This window comes from Xenopus tropicalis, chromosome 8, assembly GCF_000004195.4.
Source record: "Xenopus tropicalis strain Nigerian chromosome 8, UCB_Xtro_10.0, whole genome shotgun sequence".
Classification (NCBI taxonomy): Eukaryota; Metazoa; Chordata; class Amphibia; order Anura; family Pipidae; genus Xenopus; species Xenopus tropicalis.
Window position 1 is genome coordinate 36,518,930 of NC_030684.2, and position 16,582 is coordinate 36,535,511.

The window sequence follows — 16,582 nt, forward strand, 5'->3', positions numbered from 1 at the left end:
TTCTAATTACTTTGGATGCAACTCAAATGATGTTGATTAGACATTGGATTGGTTTTTATTATTAAACAGAATCTGACCCTGTGCTTGCTTTCATTAAGTGGGTCAGTAAACTGGGCAAACATAATGTCTTTTATTACATAGCCCCCCCGAAATGTTTAAACATAGCAGTAATTTACTAATTGCATTTACTGTGAGTTTAGTACTGTGTTCATCAGGAGGGGTTTGGGGGGGGGGGCATGGACACACTCCCTAGCCACCCCCTAATGTGCATGTCATTTAACCTTGCAAGTTATAGAGCAAAGGCTGGGCACAGACTGGTCTTCTACTTACCACCTGCCCTATGGCATGCACTAAGTAGAGGATTGTGCACTAAGTAGAGGATTGTGCATTAAGTAGAGGATTGTGCATTAAGTAGAGGATTGTGCACTAAGTAGAGGATTGTGCATTAAGTAGAGGATTGTGCATTAAGTAGAGGATTGCATTGTGCCTGCATTGCTGGGCCTTATACTTTGAGCTGGATACAGTGCAGGGAGCAGGCTGAGGGCCTGGGGTCACTTATGGCCTCAAGTGCAGTATGCAAAGAGATATTTTGCTATGTTTTTCCAATGCTGATTTCAAGTCATAAATCAAGCTACGTTAGTAGTTCCCACAAAATGGGGCTACTGGTCCCCCAGCCGGGGGTGATCCGCTTGCCACAACTGTGTTTGATGCATTTGTTTGACAATTTCCGGCATTGTGTGAGAATGATATGTCCGCCCTTAACTTTCAGAGCAGCTGCATTGGAACAATTGGCGCAGGCCCCTGTAGGAGCCCTGGAGCTATGGTCTGGTCTCAAGGCGATAGTAGCTCCAGGGTTCCCCAGCATCAAGTGCAGGAAAATGTTAACCCAAGTGCATTTGATAATTTTGGATTTGATAATTTTTGGATTTGGATTTATAATGCACTGAACTGCAGTTAATTTTGCCGTCCCTGCAACTGTGCTTGTGGTCATTAATTGATCCTTCTGTCCCTGCACTCCTTCCATATAGTTGTATTTGTGCCGCTGCCTCATATTCTGAATTTCCTGTAGTTGTGCCTATTGAGGCAGAGTCCCCAATAGGGACCTGTATGAATTGCTGTGGTACAGTTGCGCTAAAATAATGCACATCAGGTCATTTATGTAACATGGGTGCAGGGTGCAAAGTGAAAAAGCAGCCAAAAATCACCATGGTGTTTGCACTTCATCCCCTGCCCCAGAGTGCCCAGAGATGCAGGCCGTTGCACCCAGAATGGACCTGCATCTCCCAAATGAATATAGCACTGTATTCCAAAAAGGAAACAAAAGGAGATCTAGCTGCTAAATACTACTTTATTTACAATACACAACATGTTGTGAGCTCAAGACTCTTTATCAACCGCACTTTAGCTACATACACCTTAGGTGGTGGTGTTTTATTGAGACAGCTGCTTGTTTCCCCCCATACAACCACCTTCTTAGATTTGATTTGATAGGACTGTATTCGTAAGAGAGATGTTGGCAGTGGTGTGGCATTCAGATGTGTAATTTAGGGTGCAGAACACAGGCAGGTCCTTTACTTACCTCTTGCTCTATGGTGGACTTTAAAGGAAAAATAAAGCCTAACTAAAGAATTAGGCTACACTATGTTTTGGGCTTCTGTGTCAGCACAAGGCAACCACAGGCCTTTCGCAGGGAAGATCTGTGCCCCAAAGATTCCCCAGTAGCTCCCCATCTTCTTTACTGCTGATTCCCTGCACATACTCTGCTGCTGAGCTTAGGGGCAATGCACTGTATATATAGAATATAAATGTCACAATATAAGGCTATTTAGTAAATAATAGAGATCATCACTGCATGCCAGCTCTGAAAATGATGCAGTCAGCATTAGAAATGAATCATCACCTTCTATTACAGGGCAACAATTTGATTGATAATTTGCTATGACCCCTAAGCTCAGCTTCTCTGAGCCCACTGAGCATTTACACTGCCCTGGACAGATTCCAGTATGGTGACCCCCATGACAACTTTGAAGTACTGGATCAGTACTGGATGCTAAACCTTTAGGCTGGTTTAATGACTTCAGTGTATGAAATATGGAATTTCTAGCCATATTCATTTTAGGCAGTTTTGTGCCCTTATTACTCCTGCACTGTGCTGAAAGGCCTGCCCCCTTCTTCCTTACCACAGACTCAGCCATTCTACTGCAATATACAGTACCTATAGAAAGCTAAATGAAAGCATTCTGTAATATACATTAAAGTTACAACAGTTTCTGAAATGAAAAAATCATCAAAACTACCTCAGCTATTATTAATGGTAATATAAAATGTAAATACATAATGCACGGTACATAATGTACAGTGTTGGACCGCCAGAGAACCAAAGGCCCAGGGCCTACTCTCACAACAATCAGATGGAGACAGTTTCAAATGGTAGAGTTTACCATACATTTTTACAATACAAAGAATTACAAACAGAGAAGATAAATAACTAAATATGAATAGATACAGGGCCATGTGGTAAGAGACATTGGGAGAAAGAGGTCCCTGTCTCATAGGGCTCACAATCTATGCGGCTAGATAATGTACAGTCCTGCTATGCATAAAGGTTTGTGCCCCAGTTAATAAAGACTGGATCAAAAATGTTTCTAGTTCTGCAATAGGTAGGATCTGTTGGTTTTTTTTTTAAAAGGTTGAGAGAGTGTTGAGAAAAGGTTGGAGTTGCGAAGGGAAGAAGCAGCAATACAGAAAGGTTTAGTACAACCAGTACAAGTAAATGTGGATGTATAAAAAGAGAGTGGCTCTGAGAGGAACAGTGGAGATGGCAGTAATATACAGGGATACAACTGAAGAAATGTAGTTAGGAGTGAAGAAAAGATTAGTGCCCTACTGGTTAGCAGAAGGATTTTGTATGCTATTCTGTGTTTGATTACTATGCAGCCATGATAAATACCGGGGATGAAAAGGTTCCCTCTTATGAGAAAGCTTAAAGATTCTAGCTGCAGACTTTAAACTTGATTGCAAGGGAACAAGGTGGTTGGGAGACACCCAACTTAGAAATAGGGTGTATCGGTGCCATCAGTAGTAATTGTAAAAAGGAGGAGAAGGTTGGGTAGATTATAAGCTCTATTTTAGATTTAGGTTCAGTTTGAGGTGGTTTGATTTATTCAGGAGGAGATTGCTAGGTGGCAGAAGGTTTGAATGTCATTGGTTAATGAAAGGAAGTCTAATTATATCTGGATATCATCTGATTACAAGTGATATTTAAAGATCAAATTAACCAATACAGATTTAATTGTGTAAGAGACAGAAAACAATTGGCTAGAAAGGTAGGAAGAGAATCAAAATGCAGCTTGATGACAGATAGGAGTGATCAACAGAAGTGGTGTAACTAGGGATTTATAGGCCCCAGAACAGGCATTGTGGACTGGGACCCCAGGGGCCCACCAGAGAACCTTAAACCCTAGGCCCACTCTCCAAACTATTATTCCTCCTTTCCTCACCCAACCTCTTTATTCTCCTAGTCTCTTTTATTTACATGCTAGCATCTATTCTTCCATCTATTTCTCCACTTTGTTCCCATTCATAAATAGAGAATAACCATAAAACATGGTCCTCCCCTGAGAATGTCGGGTGGGTGGCAGGGGCCTCTGCAGGGGGTGCGGCGGACCCCCCAGTCCGACCCTGGACACAGGCCTCTAAAGAAAGGAAAGCACCAGAAGCTAGGGTGAAACTTAATATATAAGTATTATAGTAAGTACAGGGGCACACTGTTAAGCTGGCCATACACGTGGCGATCTGACGATGTTTCGTGCGACCTTCGGTCGCACGAAACATCGTCAGATGTGCCACACACCATTCAGGGCTGAATCGGCAGGTAAGGAGGTAGAAACAATAGGATTTCTACCTCCTTCTGCCGATTCAGCGCTGAAGAGAGATTTTGATCAGGCGCCTTCTATGGCGCCCGATCAAAATTTTCCAACTGGTCCGATCGGCGAGTCGTCCGATATCAGCAGCTTCCTACGATATCGGTCGACTCGCCAACATACCATACACACACCGAATATCGTACGAAACGAGGTTTCGTACGATATTATCGGTGCGTGTATGGCCACCTTAAAGATGAGAGCATAGGATCAAGTAAGCAAATTGTTATTGTAGAGGACTGAGCAACTTCAGATAAAGTAACAAGATCAAAATCAAAGAATGAGGTAAAAGCCTAAAAAGGTCTAGATTACTGGTGTCTGTAGGGGCGGCAAATTAGTTTGCATCTAGAAATGTGAGTGATTCTGGTGGATTTGCATGTAGCAGGGTGTTGAATATGAAATACAAGTGTCATGGATATGTTATTGTTTATGGACATACTATAGTAAGCTTGCTTAGCCTTGAAGAGGTCAGTATTAAGGCATGACATAAGACATTTTTAGTGGGTGAAGTCAGCTTTTGTGCGGGATTTCCTCCAAATGTGTTCTGTGAATCCTGTAGAAGAGGGCAGGAATTGTGTCTGAGAGTTTAGCTAGGGGACAGGGGGAATGGGGCCAATATAGAGTACAGAATTGAATTCTAGGTATTGACAAGTTAATCAGGATCAGAGGGAGAATTGATGGAGGAGAGGCTAGAAATGACTGTTAGATGAAGCACATATGTGAACAGTAATGTTCAGATTCAGGATTTTTGGCAATGGTTTGGTTTCTGGTGCAGGCCAGGTCCAGGAAGCAACCAAGGGGACTGTGTCTGTCAGGTCTGGACTGGTTTTCAAGCTAAGCCCTGCCATATTAACAAAACAGAGGCCCAAACAGCCCCCCATCAGCCCAATAATTAGTGAGTGTCTATAGTATCTTACAGCAGCTCCTCTGGCATTTGCCAGAATTGACAGATTGTCAGTCCGGGCCTGGTATCTCTTTACTGCTGGAGAACAAAGGGGGATGGATAGTGGTCATGATTGTGCCAGTTTAAAGCTGGCCATACACGCACCGATACTATCGTACGAAACCTCGTTTCGTACGATATTCGGTGCGTGTATGGCATGTCGGCGAGTTGACCGATATCGCAGGAAGCTGCTGAAATCGGTCGACTCGCGATCGGCCAGGATAGAAAATTTTGATCGGGCGCCATAGAAGGCGCCTGACCAAAATCTGCTGTCAGCGCTGAATCGGCGGAAGGAGGTAGAAATCCTATTGTTTCTACCTCCTTATCTGCTGTTTCAGCCCTGACTGTGTGTGGCGGATCTGGCGATGTTTCGTGCGACCGATGGTCGCACTAAACATCGTCAGATCGCCACATGTATGGCCAGCTTAAGTCACCAAAGATAATTTCAATGCTGTCAGACCAAAGCAAAACGAATCTACATTCAGAGAGGAATATAGAAGACTGTGTGGTAGAAAACTGTCTGTAAACAACAGCCACACGTGCACTAAAGTCACATAATAACAAGAGTTTCAGTCTCTAAATGGGGGCAGTTGCATGTTTTACAAAGCAAACTAAGTAGACAAAAACGTACAAATATATAATAATAGTGATATTCCTGGGCTAGCACTTACCCTCTATAAGTCCTGTATCCCAGCCTGGCACTACAAATTATTTGTTATGGGTCTCCAGTGCTTGGAAATGTTCCATTTACTTACTTTGTGTGACCTCAACATTTTAAGAGGGAGTTGTCATGCAAAGCTCTAGATCTGCTGTACTACTGTACTGCTCAGTTGTGTTTTTAGTCTATGCATTTTATATTTATATTCATTTTTTCAATATAAACTCAGTACAAATACAAGAACCAACTACAACAGATTACAGTTATGTTCCATTACTGAAATGCAGTTGACTTGGGATTTAGGATATTTGTACTGTAATGTTAAAATGAGCGGCATATGTTATGAGCTAAACATGATTTTATACTGCAGGCAGTGGAAACTCCAGTTTCCAGAAAATGCACTCTAATGTTTACGTGAAGGAAAAAGGAAAAAGAATGACTTATATAGAAATGTCATTATATGTTCAAAAAAAAAAAGAACTCAATTATAGCTTTAATATTAAAGCATGAATCGTAGGTAAATGATATACCTAAAAAGGACATATTTAACTTTAATAGATCAGAGTTTTATTGGAGCACAGTAGAAGGGCGAAAGCATGATGGGAGCTGTAGTCCAGCAACTGCACAGATGGATTTTAAAGCAACAAAATGCACAATAAAAGTTTTATTTCCAAAGACCCAGTGCTATATCTGCCATGGGGCAAGGTAGCAACTTTACTGTATGTAACACTGTACCAAGAGCAGCAAAAATCACCCCCGGCAACTTAAAGAATTGATTTCCTTTTTTATTATTTTTACCAAATTTCATCTTTGGTAGTGTTAAAGCATGACTTTGCTATCAATTTATGAGGGGGTTCAGCACCGGGTCCTTACCAGGCCCTGAGTCTTTTTGTCATTAGCTCAATGGGCAACCACCGCCCTTTAGCAGTGAGGCTCTTTGCCTATGAAGATGTCCCTAGTACTTTCCCATCTCCTTTTTTAATTGCCAGCACACTGTGCTACTGTCAGGTACCTGAACTTAAGGACTGACTCACAATATACTGCATATATAGAATATACTAATCAAAATACAAGGCTGATTATTAATTAAATCAGATTCTCATTACAAGACAGATCAGAAAACAGTGCAGTTTGTATTAGAATTTTTAATGGGCCCTAAAGCATCACCCTCTGTGGCAGATAAACCTCATTTTCTGCTTGATGATTTGGGATGGCCCTTAAGCTGCCCAGAGCACACTGAGCATGTGCAGTGTCACTGACACTTCTAACAAAATCCAAGATGGTGCACAATTTTAGAGGCCTGAATCATTATTGTTATAGTGATTCTGAAAATTTGAGCTGGTGCAGTAAGTTCAGTATATAATACTAAAGCCATATTGTACGGTTATTTAATGATTGCCATAGCACTGTAGGGATAATTTTGCATTGGAGTATACTCTCACATATGTAATTAAGTTTGAATTGCATACTGAAGAGCTCATGGGGCACAAAAAAGTCTGTAGGTTTTCAGCCTCGACCCTTATACCAATCCACCTATGCTCTTAGTGCCCATATAACTGGCTGCAAGCAGTGAGAATGCCATGTACTGTAATTTAGTGGCCACTGGGAGAGCTTTAGTTTAGTTAAAAAGGGATTCTGGTAGTTGACCTTAAACAAACAGCTGTCCAGTACTGGAATATAGTGGGAAAACACTGACAGCTCTTGGTTAAATAACCCTATTAGATCCCACAAAGATGGCTTAGCATGCATTCGTCAAAAGAAAAAGCTGAATAATAATGAAAGATATTCCTTTTTCTTGAAGGTGATGCTGTGCCAAACCAGATGTTTCTGATAAAGGAGTCACTCCCTGGTTGTTGCCAGCGTTAAATATTTTCCGGTCTTTCTTATTTTTCTACATCCTGTTGGTAAGTTGGTGGTGATTAGGTTTTTCTGTAGTTGTGCTGCAGGCTTTGCAAACAGAGCGAGGGCATATGCCTATGTAATTAGAGGGGTTTTCTATATATGTCACGTCTCTTGGAGTGCTGAATAGCTCATTAGACGTTCTTCATTCTACATTGCAGTCACATCTAAATGAATGCCACAGACTTTCTCTTCCTCCTCTGTCCCATGTTTTCGAAATGTATATTTTTGTTGTGGACATATGTAGCTGTGATATTGAGATTTGGAACTTTGGAAGCTACCATATAGAAGAGTGGGGTATATACTGAAGAAGCAGGAAAGGACAACTTAACAATTTAAATCCACAATGGGATTTTTATAGCAGGGTAACAATAAGATATGTACCAACATAGCTATAAAGTTAAGTGTGAGTGTGTACTACATTTCATAAGTATAGTAAAGAAAAAAAAAGGATCAGGACAGAAAAAAGACAGGAAAATACTGCATTAGCAAATACTGCAAGATAATTCTGCTTCAGGTTGAGGTTGCCCTATTTCACATTGTTTAAAGTTATAATTGTGTGATCCAAGCCCAAATTTGTGGGCAGGTCACAAAGGCCTGGGCCTAGGGCAGCAAAGATAGATCTGGGGGCGGCAGTGGCATATCTATGTACTGTATACAGCAGATCCTGTGGTCGGGGACTGGGAAACAGGGGGCCCGGACAATGGAGTCTGTTGTGCCATAGTCCCCCCTCCCTGGCCCTTCTCCTACCTTTAAATATTGCATTGTGGTTGGGGCGGGGAGCTACCAAGTTATGCAGAATGCTGCCTGCTGGCTTCATCTGAACTGGGGACTGTCTTGTTTAGTTCTGGCAATAGAAGGAACTGCAGGGAGAAAATAAAATTTGTGGGAGCCGGTGGGGGGTGTAAGAGTGGGAGCGTGTGGGTGAACGGATGGGGGGCTGTGAGGGGGTGGGGGGATAGTGACACCATCTTTAAATCCAGTGCTGGTTTGATCTGCAAAGAGTTTGTATGCTCTTTATGTGTCTGTGTCATTTTCCTCCACCCAAAAACAGACAGGCTCCAGATAAAAAATGACTTAAGTGTGTGTGGGACCTTAGATTGTAAGCTCCCTGGGGCAGTGACTGGCGGGAATGATGTTGAAACTCTGTAAAGTGCTGAGTAAATGTTTGGTGCTATACATAACAGATAATAATAATATCCACACCATTCTTTCACTATTTTGTCACAATATTTGTAACCAGTTTTCTTCCAGCTACATGTACTCCTGTTCATATATTTGTTCAAATACATATGTGTATATGGAACATTCACTATTACATGGACAACAATCAGTGGCCTCCCAAATGTGCTTCCATATTGTATGTCTCTCGGACTGTAGGTAACCTATTAACTTATTGCTGATTTTGCATATGGCTGGTCCCATTTCTGAAGCTGAAAATTGTGCCAAAAGGTGCCAAGATAAATATGAGGAACTTAATGTCCTGATTCTGCCATAATGTCTCTATAGTTGTTTGCCTAATAATGAAGGCAGTTTTATTTATTTATCAAAGTTTTATAAATATTTGAAAATATATTGTCCCTTTAAAATATTTCCCAATATGTTGTCCTGGTTTTCATGGAATCTATCAAAATAATATGTGCCTAGGTGGAAACCCCGGTTTTTATTTCCTTACCTGCAGACTTAATAGGAGTTACTCCCTGCTGTTCCCTCTCCAGGAACTCTCCTGCACAAAATACTGCTTTCTCCATTTAAAGCTACAAGTTTCATATGTGGAATTTACCTGTTTGCCAGCACCGCTCATAAAATACAGGTTAAATGTTAAAAAAAGCATTATGGTGGCTCAGTGGGTAGCACTTCTGCCTTGCAGTGCTGGGGTTTAGTTTCAGGCTGGTGAGTAAAGAAAAGTAGCCAATATAAGTGTTTTGGTTAGAAAATAAAGTCAGGCAAAATAGATTTCTGGCTGTTCAGCTGTGCAGAAAAACATTAAGGGTGAAGACACACAGAGCTACTAGTAGCAGCTACTTGTTGTGGCTACTAAGATAGACAGTGCTGATCATTTACTGATAATTGTCTCTATGTGTGTTTTAGCAGAGGCCATTCTCATTATTGTCTATGGCAGGGTATTTTCTGGCATTTAATAGCTGTGACAAGTAGCTGCTACTAGTAGTTATTATTAACATTTATTTATAAAGTGCCAACATATTCCGCAGCGCGGTATAATAAGTGGGTTACATACATTGGACATACAGAGTAACATATAAAGCAATCAATACAAGAGGTGAAGAGGGGCCTGCCCAAAAGAGCTTACAATCTACAAGGAGAAAGGGTTGAGACACAAGGTGTGGGAATGGGCATGTGGACCGGATTTTAAATGCAATTAGTTGCTCATAATGCACTTACATATAGAGTGGATATCTGCACAAGGCCTTTGTGTGTCAGTGAGATGGGGACATCACCATTGTTTCTTCATTCATTGGTGCATATTTACTGACCAATATCTCATGAAGGAGGGCAGCTAGGGATGCACCCACATTACTTTTTGTTTCCTGCAGCCCAACCAAAAAGGAACCATTTGATAGCATTTCCCCACAGGTGTGTGGATATTTGCAGCTGTTTAAAATACTTCTCTCTGTAAATTGTAGCTTCCATTTAATTTTTTCCCTGCCATTTACAGACATAATAAGTTAAGGGGATTGTTTAATTATGTGCCCTTCCTATATATTATACATGAGTGGGACAAAATAACAAGACATAAATACAAAAATAACTAAGGGTGCTCTATATTGCAACAAATCTTATTGAAAAGACATATAGCAGTTCCCTAATGTGTATGTATAGTTTGAGAATAGTTTTCTAATTATTTTTGTTTTTTCTCAGTCTCACTCAGATGATGAAAATATGCCATGTAGTTTGGAGAAAGAGGACCACTCTTCACCCAGCCCTCCCTCCACCCCTTCAGTGTGCTCACCCCCATCCTCCTCATCCTCCGTCCCATCAGATGGAAAGAACATCTGCTCCAGCTGTGGCTTGGAAATCCTGGACAGATATTTGCTCAAGGTATCTTGTGTTATGTAAATGTATTGCCTCTAATGCCTCTTTATTATCCCTTCATTATACAGTGCCAGTAATTTTTGTTCATCTCTTTGCTGAGATTTAACCATCAGTCCATGCCCTGGTGAAGCATACAGTCTGAGCCCTTTATGAGATTCATATGCACAGGGGTCTATTTCATCTGATGCCAGTGAACTTTCACGCATGTTTTTGAAGTGTAGAAGAAAATCCGAATACCCATATAAAACCTACACAGACGCAGGGAGGATATACAAACTTCTTCCATATAGATTCCAGGAATCATTCTCAGGACCTCAGGTTGCCAAAAAGTTGTGCTAACGACTGAACCGCCATCCCTGCCCCAAACCTTGCTAGTGATCTTGATGATATTTATTGCTACACAGCTATGTATTACTAAACCCTTTTTATATAAACTAAGTAACTCCTCTTAAGCCCTTTCTGCTTTATTTGGCTCGCTCATTGTCCTTTGTGGGGGCTAAGAGCTAGTGCCACCAACTGTGTAGATGAGGGTCAACCCAGTGGCCAAACATGGCTAATATTATCAGAAGATGCTGAGACCAGAATCCAGGCAGTCACTTTGGGTATAGGATTGCTTTATCTGATGTTACAGTGGGTCAGAAATAGAAAGTAAGGGAACATAGGTTGCTGTTCCAGAAGACAATGTTGCTTAGTGCCTGCAGAGACTAACTGCTAGACAAGCTATTATACAGCAAGTTCCCCCACCAAAGAAGATAAGTTCCAAACTCCTTCTGCCAAAAGTCTTGTCCTGGGAAAAACCTCTATCTCTAGACTGCAGTGTGCGTCAAAATTTTCTAAACACGCATACTAAATGCCTTGTGTTTTAAAACTTTATACACAGTTCAGATGGATGCAGATCCACACATGACCACATATACTCTTTTTGGGGGTAAAATGCTGCATTGTAGGCAAAGACATGACTAATTGTGTCCAAAACTATTTGCTTAAAATGGACTCTATGGGAGATGGACTTTCCATAATTCAGAGCTTTCTGGATATAAGGATGAAAGCCCATCCCTGTATTGTATCTAATTATTGTTAGCAGGATCAGATGGATAGAACAGAACAAACATATCCACTTTATTATGAAAATCCAGCTTTTGTGACAAAGTTTTGGTCCAGAGCTACCCCCCCCTCCATGTTTTGCGGAGTTACCCAATTTTGGCTTCTCTCTACTGGTCTCCCATCAGTTGATAGCATTCTCCTGATTTTTAATCTCCCGAAGTTCGCTGTTACATCCGGGCACGTTTATGCATTTACCATTTGGTAACGCAGAGCAGCAGTCAATTGCACATGTGCGTGACGTACTTCTGGAAGAGTGTGCATGCATGTTGACCTCATTTCTGGCTAGCATGAATACATTTCAGCCCTCCAAAATTCTACCTCCTAGGCTTGACAGCTCTGCCTCTCACTCTCAATTTTCTCTGGTCTAGTCTATGTGAGAATGAACCCTACCAAGGCACCTTGGCACCCTTAAGTTGATTTCTAAGGACATAGAGTTTCTGACTCTCTTACTCTGTGTAACTACCCATTTAACAAATGGAACAATCTTACCAAGGCTTTCCTGCATTCTCTGACTCTTGCTAGGATGCTGTGAAGAGGACTCCAGTCCTAGGTGCCCCTCAGTAGTAGTAGTTTCTCAGCCACAGCAGCCTTCTTTCTGTAAGTGCGGGCTCATTTGGTCTTGTTGTTCCAAGGCATCTTTACTGGCATCTGTGTGTGCATTGATCTGTCTAGTTATTAGCCTGTTGGTTTCTTATAGATTTGTCATATGCAGCTATAATGTTTCCTGTTGAGCACTCATAGTTTCTTGGGGCACCTGAGGTTTTGCTCTAGTAGCTTCTTGTAGAGCTGTCATGCTGTTGCTGGGCCCTTGCAGCTTCCTGTTGTGTCTCTGTAGCTTGCCATAAAACCCTTATTACTTCCTACATTTACGAGTTGCGATAGACTTCTCTGTTTAATTGTGCCTGTCCTTTTACACTTTTCTCTTTTTCCAAGTGAAAAATTTGCCCCTTGCATACCCCCATTAATTATAAGCAGGATTAGACAGACAGACAGACAAGGCAAGAACAGAAATGTCCGTACTGGGATTCACAGCTGTAAAACTAAATACCAGGTTGATGAATCCCTATACCTGTGTTGTAGCACCTTTCCAGGTATTTTGTCAGGAGCACTTCACACTGCAGCTTCTCTCACTTTCACTTCTCTCTGGTCTCTCCAGCAGATTACTATATATTTTTTTTAATATCGAAATTTCTATATCATTTTTCATCACTTGAGAATTAACACTTTCAGAACCGCTGTACAGTAGGGAGTCAGAGATGAACATGGACTCACGATTTAGAAAATTGCCTTTATTCTCTTCTTGCATCCTACTCCCCCCATTAGTAGTAGCCCTTAGTAGTGCCAGAGAGCTGATTTTACAACGTATAGCCATTTCCATTGACTTTTTTCTGCAACCAATTGTCCAGATAATGTCCACATACCCACAGGAGTCTTTTTATCCAAAGTAAAGCATGCCTATATCTTCCAACAGTAAATTAGTGCCCATGGATATGTCCTCACTGTTATACCCATGGAGGAAGGTATTAATACATTATGTGGACACCCTTCGACTAACCAAGACCCCACAAGACCATGCACAGAGGTTTTATTTGAGTTGTTACAGGTGTCCTACTATCTACAAACCAGAGGTTACAGTATGGGCAAATGTTGACATGGTTTTCACCAATTTATGTATGGCCGATTACAAACAGAAACATATTCTGACCCCATTTGGGAGACACATATAAAGACTTTATAGGTTCATAGATGATCTGTTTATTTTGTAGATGTGCTTCCAGTAACAGTTTTAACTATTAAATGCCCTATAAGATTTGCAGCCCAGATCAGTGACACTGATATCTCCACATATCTCCAAAAAGACAACTCAGGTCTTTGACACATACACAGGATTCAACATTATGTAATAAAAAAGTCCAAAACAGACCACAGCCTCATAGCAAATTGACATTCTTAACAACATTTACTTCCTACTTCCTATAACTTTGACAAAGGCTGGTGTAACAGACGAAACGTTAGTTCACTCACCTGGCAATAAAGATTGTTTTTTTTCCACATAAGACCTGCGAGTGCGGCTTCTGGATTCTTTCTGTACATTTTTACTGAACACTGCACCCAGGCAACTGAAGTGTGTCGTTTTGTGAGTGCCGGCAGTCTCCTTTTTCGTATATATATACAGTGGCTTGCAAAAGTATTCGGCCCCCTTGAACTTTTCCACATTTTGTCACATTACAGCCACAAACATGAATCAATTTTATTGGAATTCCACGTGAAAGACCAATACAAAGTGGTGTACACGTGAGAAGTGGAACGAAAATCATACATGATTCCAAACATTTTTTACAAATAAATAACTGCAAAGTGGGGTGTGCGTAATTATTCAGCCCCCTGAGTCAATACTTTGTAGAACCACCTTTTGCTGCAATTACAGCTGCCAGGCTTTTAGGGTATGTCTCTACCAGCTTTGCACATCTACAGACTGAAATCCTTGCCCATTCTTCTTTGCAAAACAGCTCCATCAGATTAGATGGACAGCGTTTGTGAACAGCAGTTTTCAGATCTTGTCACAGATACTCGATTGGATTTAGATCTGGACTGTGACTGGGCCATTCTAACACATGGATATGTTTTGTTTTAAACCATTCCATTGTTGCCCTGGCTTTATGTTTAGGGTCGTTGTCCTGCTGGAAGGTGAACCTCCTCCCCAGTCTCAAGTCTTTTGCAGACTCCAAGAAGTTTTCTTCCAAGATTGCCCTGTATTTGGCTCCATCCATCTTCCCATCAACTCTGACCAGCTTCCCTGTCCATGCTGAAGAGAAGCACCCCCAGAGCATGATGCTGCCACCACCATATTTGACAGTGGGGATGGTGTGTTCAGAGTGATGTGCAGTGTTAGTTTTCCGCCACACATAGCGTTTTGCATTTTGGCCAAAAAGTTCCATTTTGGTCTCATCTGACCAGAGCACCTTCTTCCACATGTTTGCTGTGTCCCCCACATGGCTTGTGGCAAACTGCAAACGGGACTTCTTATGGTTTTCTGTTAACAATGGCTTTCTTCTTGCCACTCTTCCACAAAGGCCAACTTTGTGCAGTGCACGACTGATAGTTGTCCTATGGACAGATTCCCCCACCTGAGCTGTAGATCTCTGCAGCTCCCCCAGAGTCACCATGGGCCTCTTGGCTGCATTTCTGATCAGCGCTCTCCTTGTTCGGCCTGTGAGTTTAGGGGGACGGCCTTGTCTTGGTAGGTTTACAGTTGTACCATACTCCTTCCATTTCTGAATGATCGCTTGAACAGTGCTCCGTGGGATGTTCAAGGCTTTGGAAATCTTTTTGTAGCCTAAGCCTGCTTTAAATTTCTCAATAACTTTATCCCTGACCTGTCTGGTGTGTTCTTTGGACTTCATGGTGTTGTTGCTCCCAATATTCTCTTAGACAACCTCTGAGGCCGTCACAGAGCAGCTGTATTTGTACTGACATTAGATTACACAAAGGTGCACTCTATTTAGTCATTAGCACTCATCAGGCAATGTCTATGGGCAACTGACTGCACTCAGACCAAAGGGGGCTGAATAATTACGCACACCCCACTTTGCAGTTATTTATTTGTAAAAAATGTTTGGAATCATGTATGATTTTCGTTCCACTTCTCACGTGTACACCACTTTGTATTGGTCTTTCACGTGGAATTCCAATAAAATTGATTCATGTTTGTGGCTGTAATGTGACAAAATGTGGAAAAGTTCAAGGGGGCTGTATATATATTATGGGTTTATGGGTTTTATTAAGGGTCTCTGAAGAAAGGATTGTTGTGCATGATATTATTATTATTATTATTATTATTAACATTTATTTATAAAGCACCAACATATTCCGCAGCACTGTACAATAAGTGGGTTACATACATTGGACATACAGAGTAACATATAAAGCAATCAATAACCGATACAAGAGGTGAAGAGGGCCCTGCCCAAAAGAGCTTACAATCTACAATAACATATATATGCTAGGTAACAAATGTGTCCATCTGTATGTGACTAAATTTATGTAACTACCTTGCAATGAGCACCCCCGGATACTGTGAAAGTACATGTATATTACACGGGGAAGGCTAGGAAAATAATCTAATAAATGAATCCACAAAAACCATTTATCAGTATAACAATGGACTCATGCACATCAACCTATACAGGACAGTAAGAAAATATACAAAGGAATGCGTACGTGTTATCCTATGCAATCCAATAATATAGGATAGTATTCCTCATGTTGCATAGTATTCCAGTATTATTACAGTCCAGTGTGGATGAAGATGCTCTTTTAAAAAGTATCATATCCACAATGTTATGTTGTGAGTGGAAATGACACCCATTCATACTCCCAGTTGGATAGTAAAGAATTCCGCTGCCTCTGCCAAGTCCTCCCATCCTGCTAGGGGGCACTAGCAGCCAATCAGGGTCTTACCATGCATGCATCTGTCTATGGGGGATTGGTCATGAAGAAGATTTATTTAAATCCAAGCTATTACAGAAGTACAAAACATGCATGCTAAAAAGAGCCAATTTAATAGAGTGTGCTATTCTGTGTTTCAGGTGAATAATCTGATCTGGCATGTCAGGTGCCTGGAATGTTCCGTGTGCAGAACCTCCCTGAGACAACACAATAGCTGCTATATCAAAAACAAGGAGATATTCTGCAAAATGGATTATTTCAGGTATGCTGCAATTTGTTGAATTTCCCCCTCTTTGTGGTTCCTGCCCATTTTAAACAAGAACATATGATACAGGTATGGGACCTGTTATCCAGAATGCTCGGGACCTGGAGTTTTCCAGATAAGGGATCTTTCCATAATTTGGATCTCCATAACTTAAGTCTGCTAAAAATCATTTAAATATTGAATAAACCCAATAGGATTGTTTTGCCTCCAATAAGGATTAATTATATCTTAGTTGGGATCAAGTACCAGGTACTGTTTAATTATTAAAGAGAAAAGGGAAATCATTT

The 16,582-nt window shown here is 41.1% G+C and overlaps 1 protein-coding gene across 2 annotated transcripts in view; it reads left to right on the top strand.

The window, feature by feature from the left end:
• The window catches only part of lhx6 (LIM homeobox 6), a 63,024-nt gene that overhangs the window by 7,270 nt on the left and 39,172 nt on the right, over window positions 1–16,582 (top strand). The window contains exons 1-3 of one of the 2 annotated variants that reach the window (XM_031890650.1): window positions 7,332–7,428; window positions 10,304–10,483; window positions 16,171–16,292. In XM_031890650.1, the coding sequence (XP_031746510.1) occupies window positions 10,325–10,483; window positions 16,171–16,292 (281 nt within the window). In that variant the 5' untranslated portion in view covers window positions 7,332–7,428; window positions 10,304–10,324. Of the gene's footprint in view, window positions 1–7,331; window positions 7,429–10,303; window positions 10,484–16,170; window positions 16,293–16,582 lie in introns of those variants that run through there. The other variant, XM_002941138.5, reaches the window with a different exon arrangement.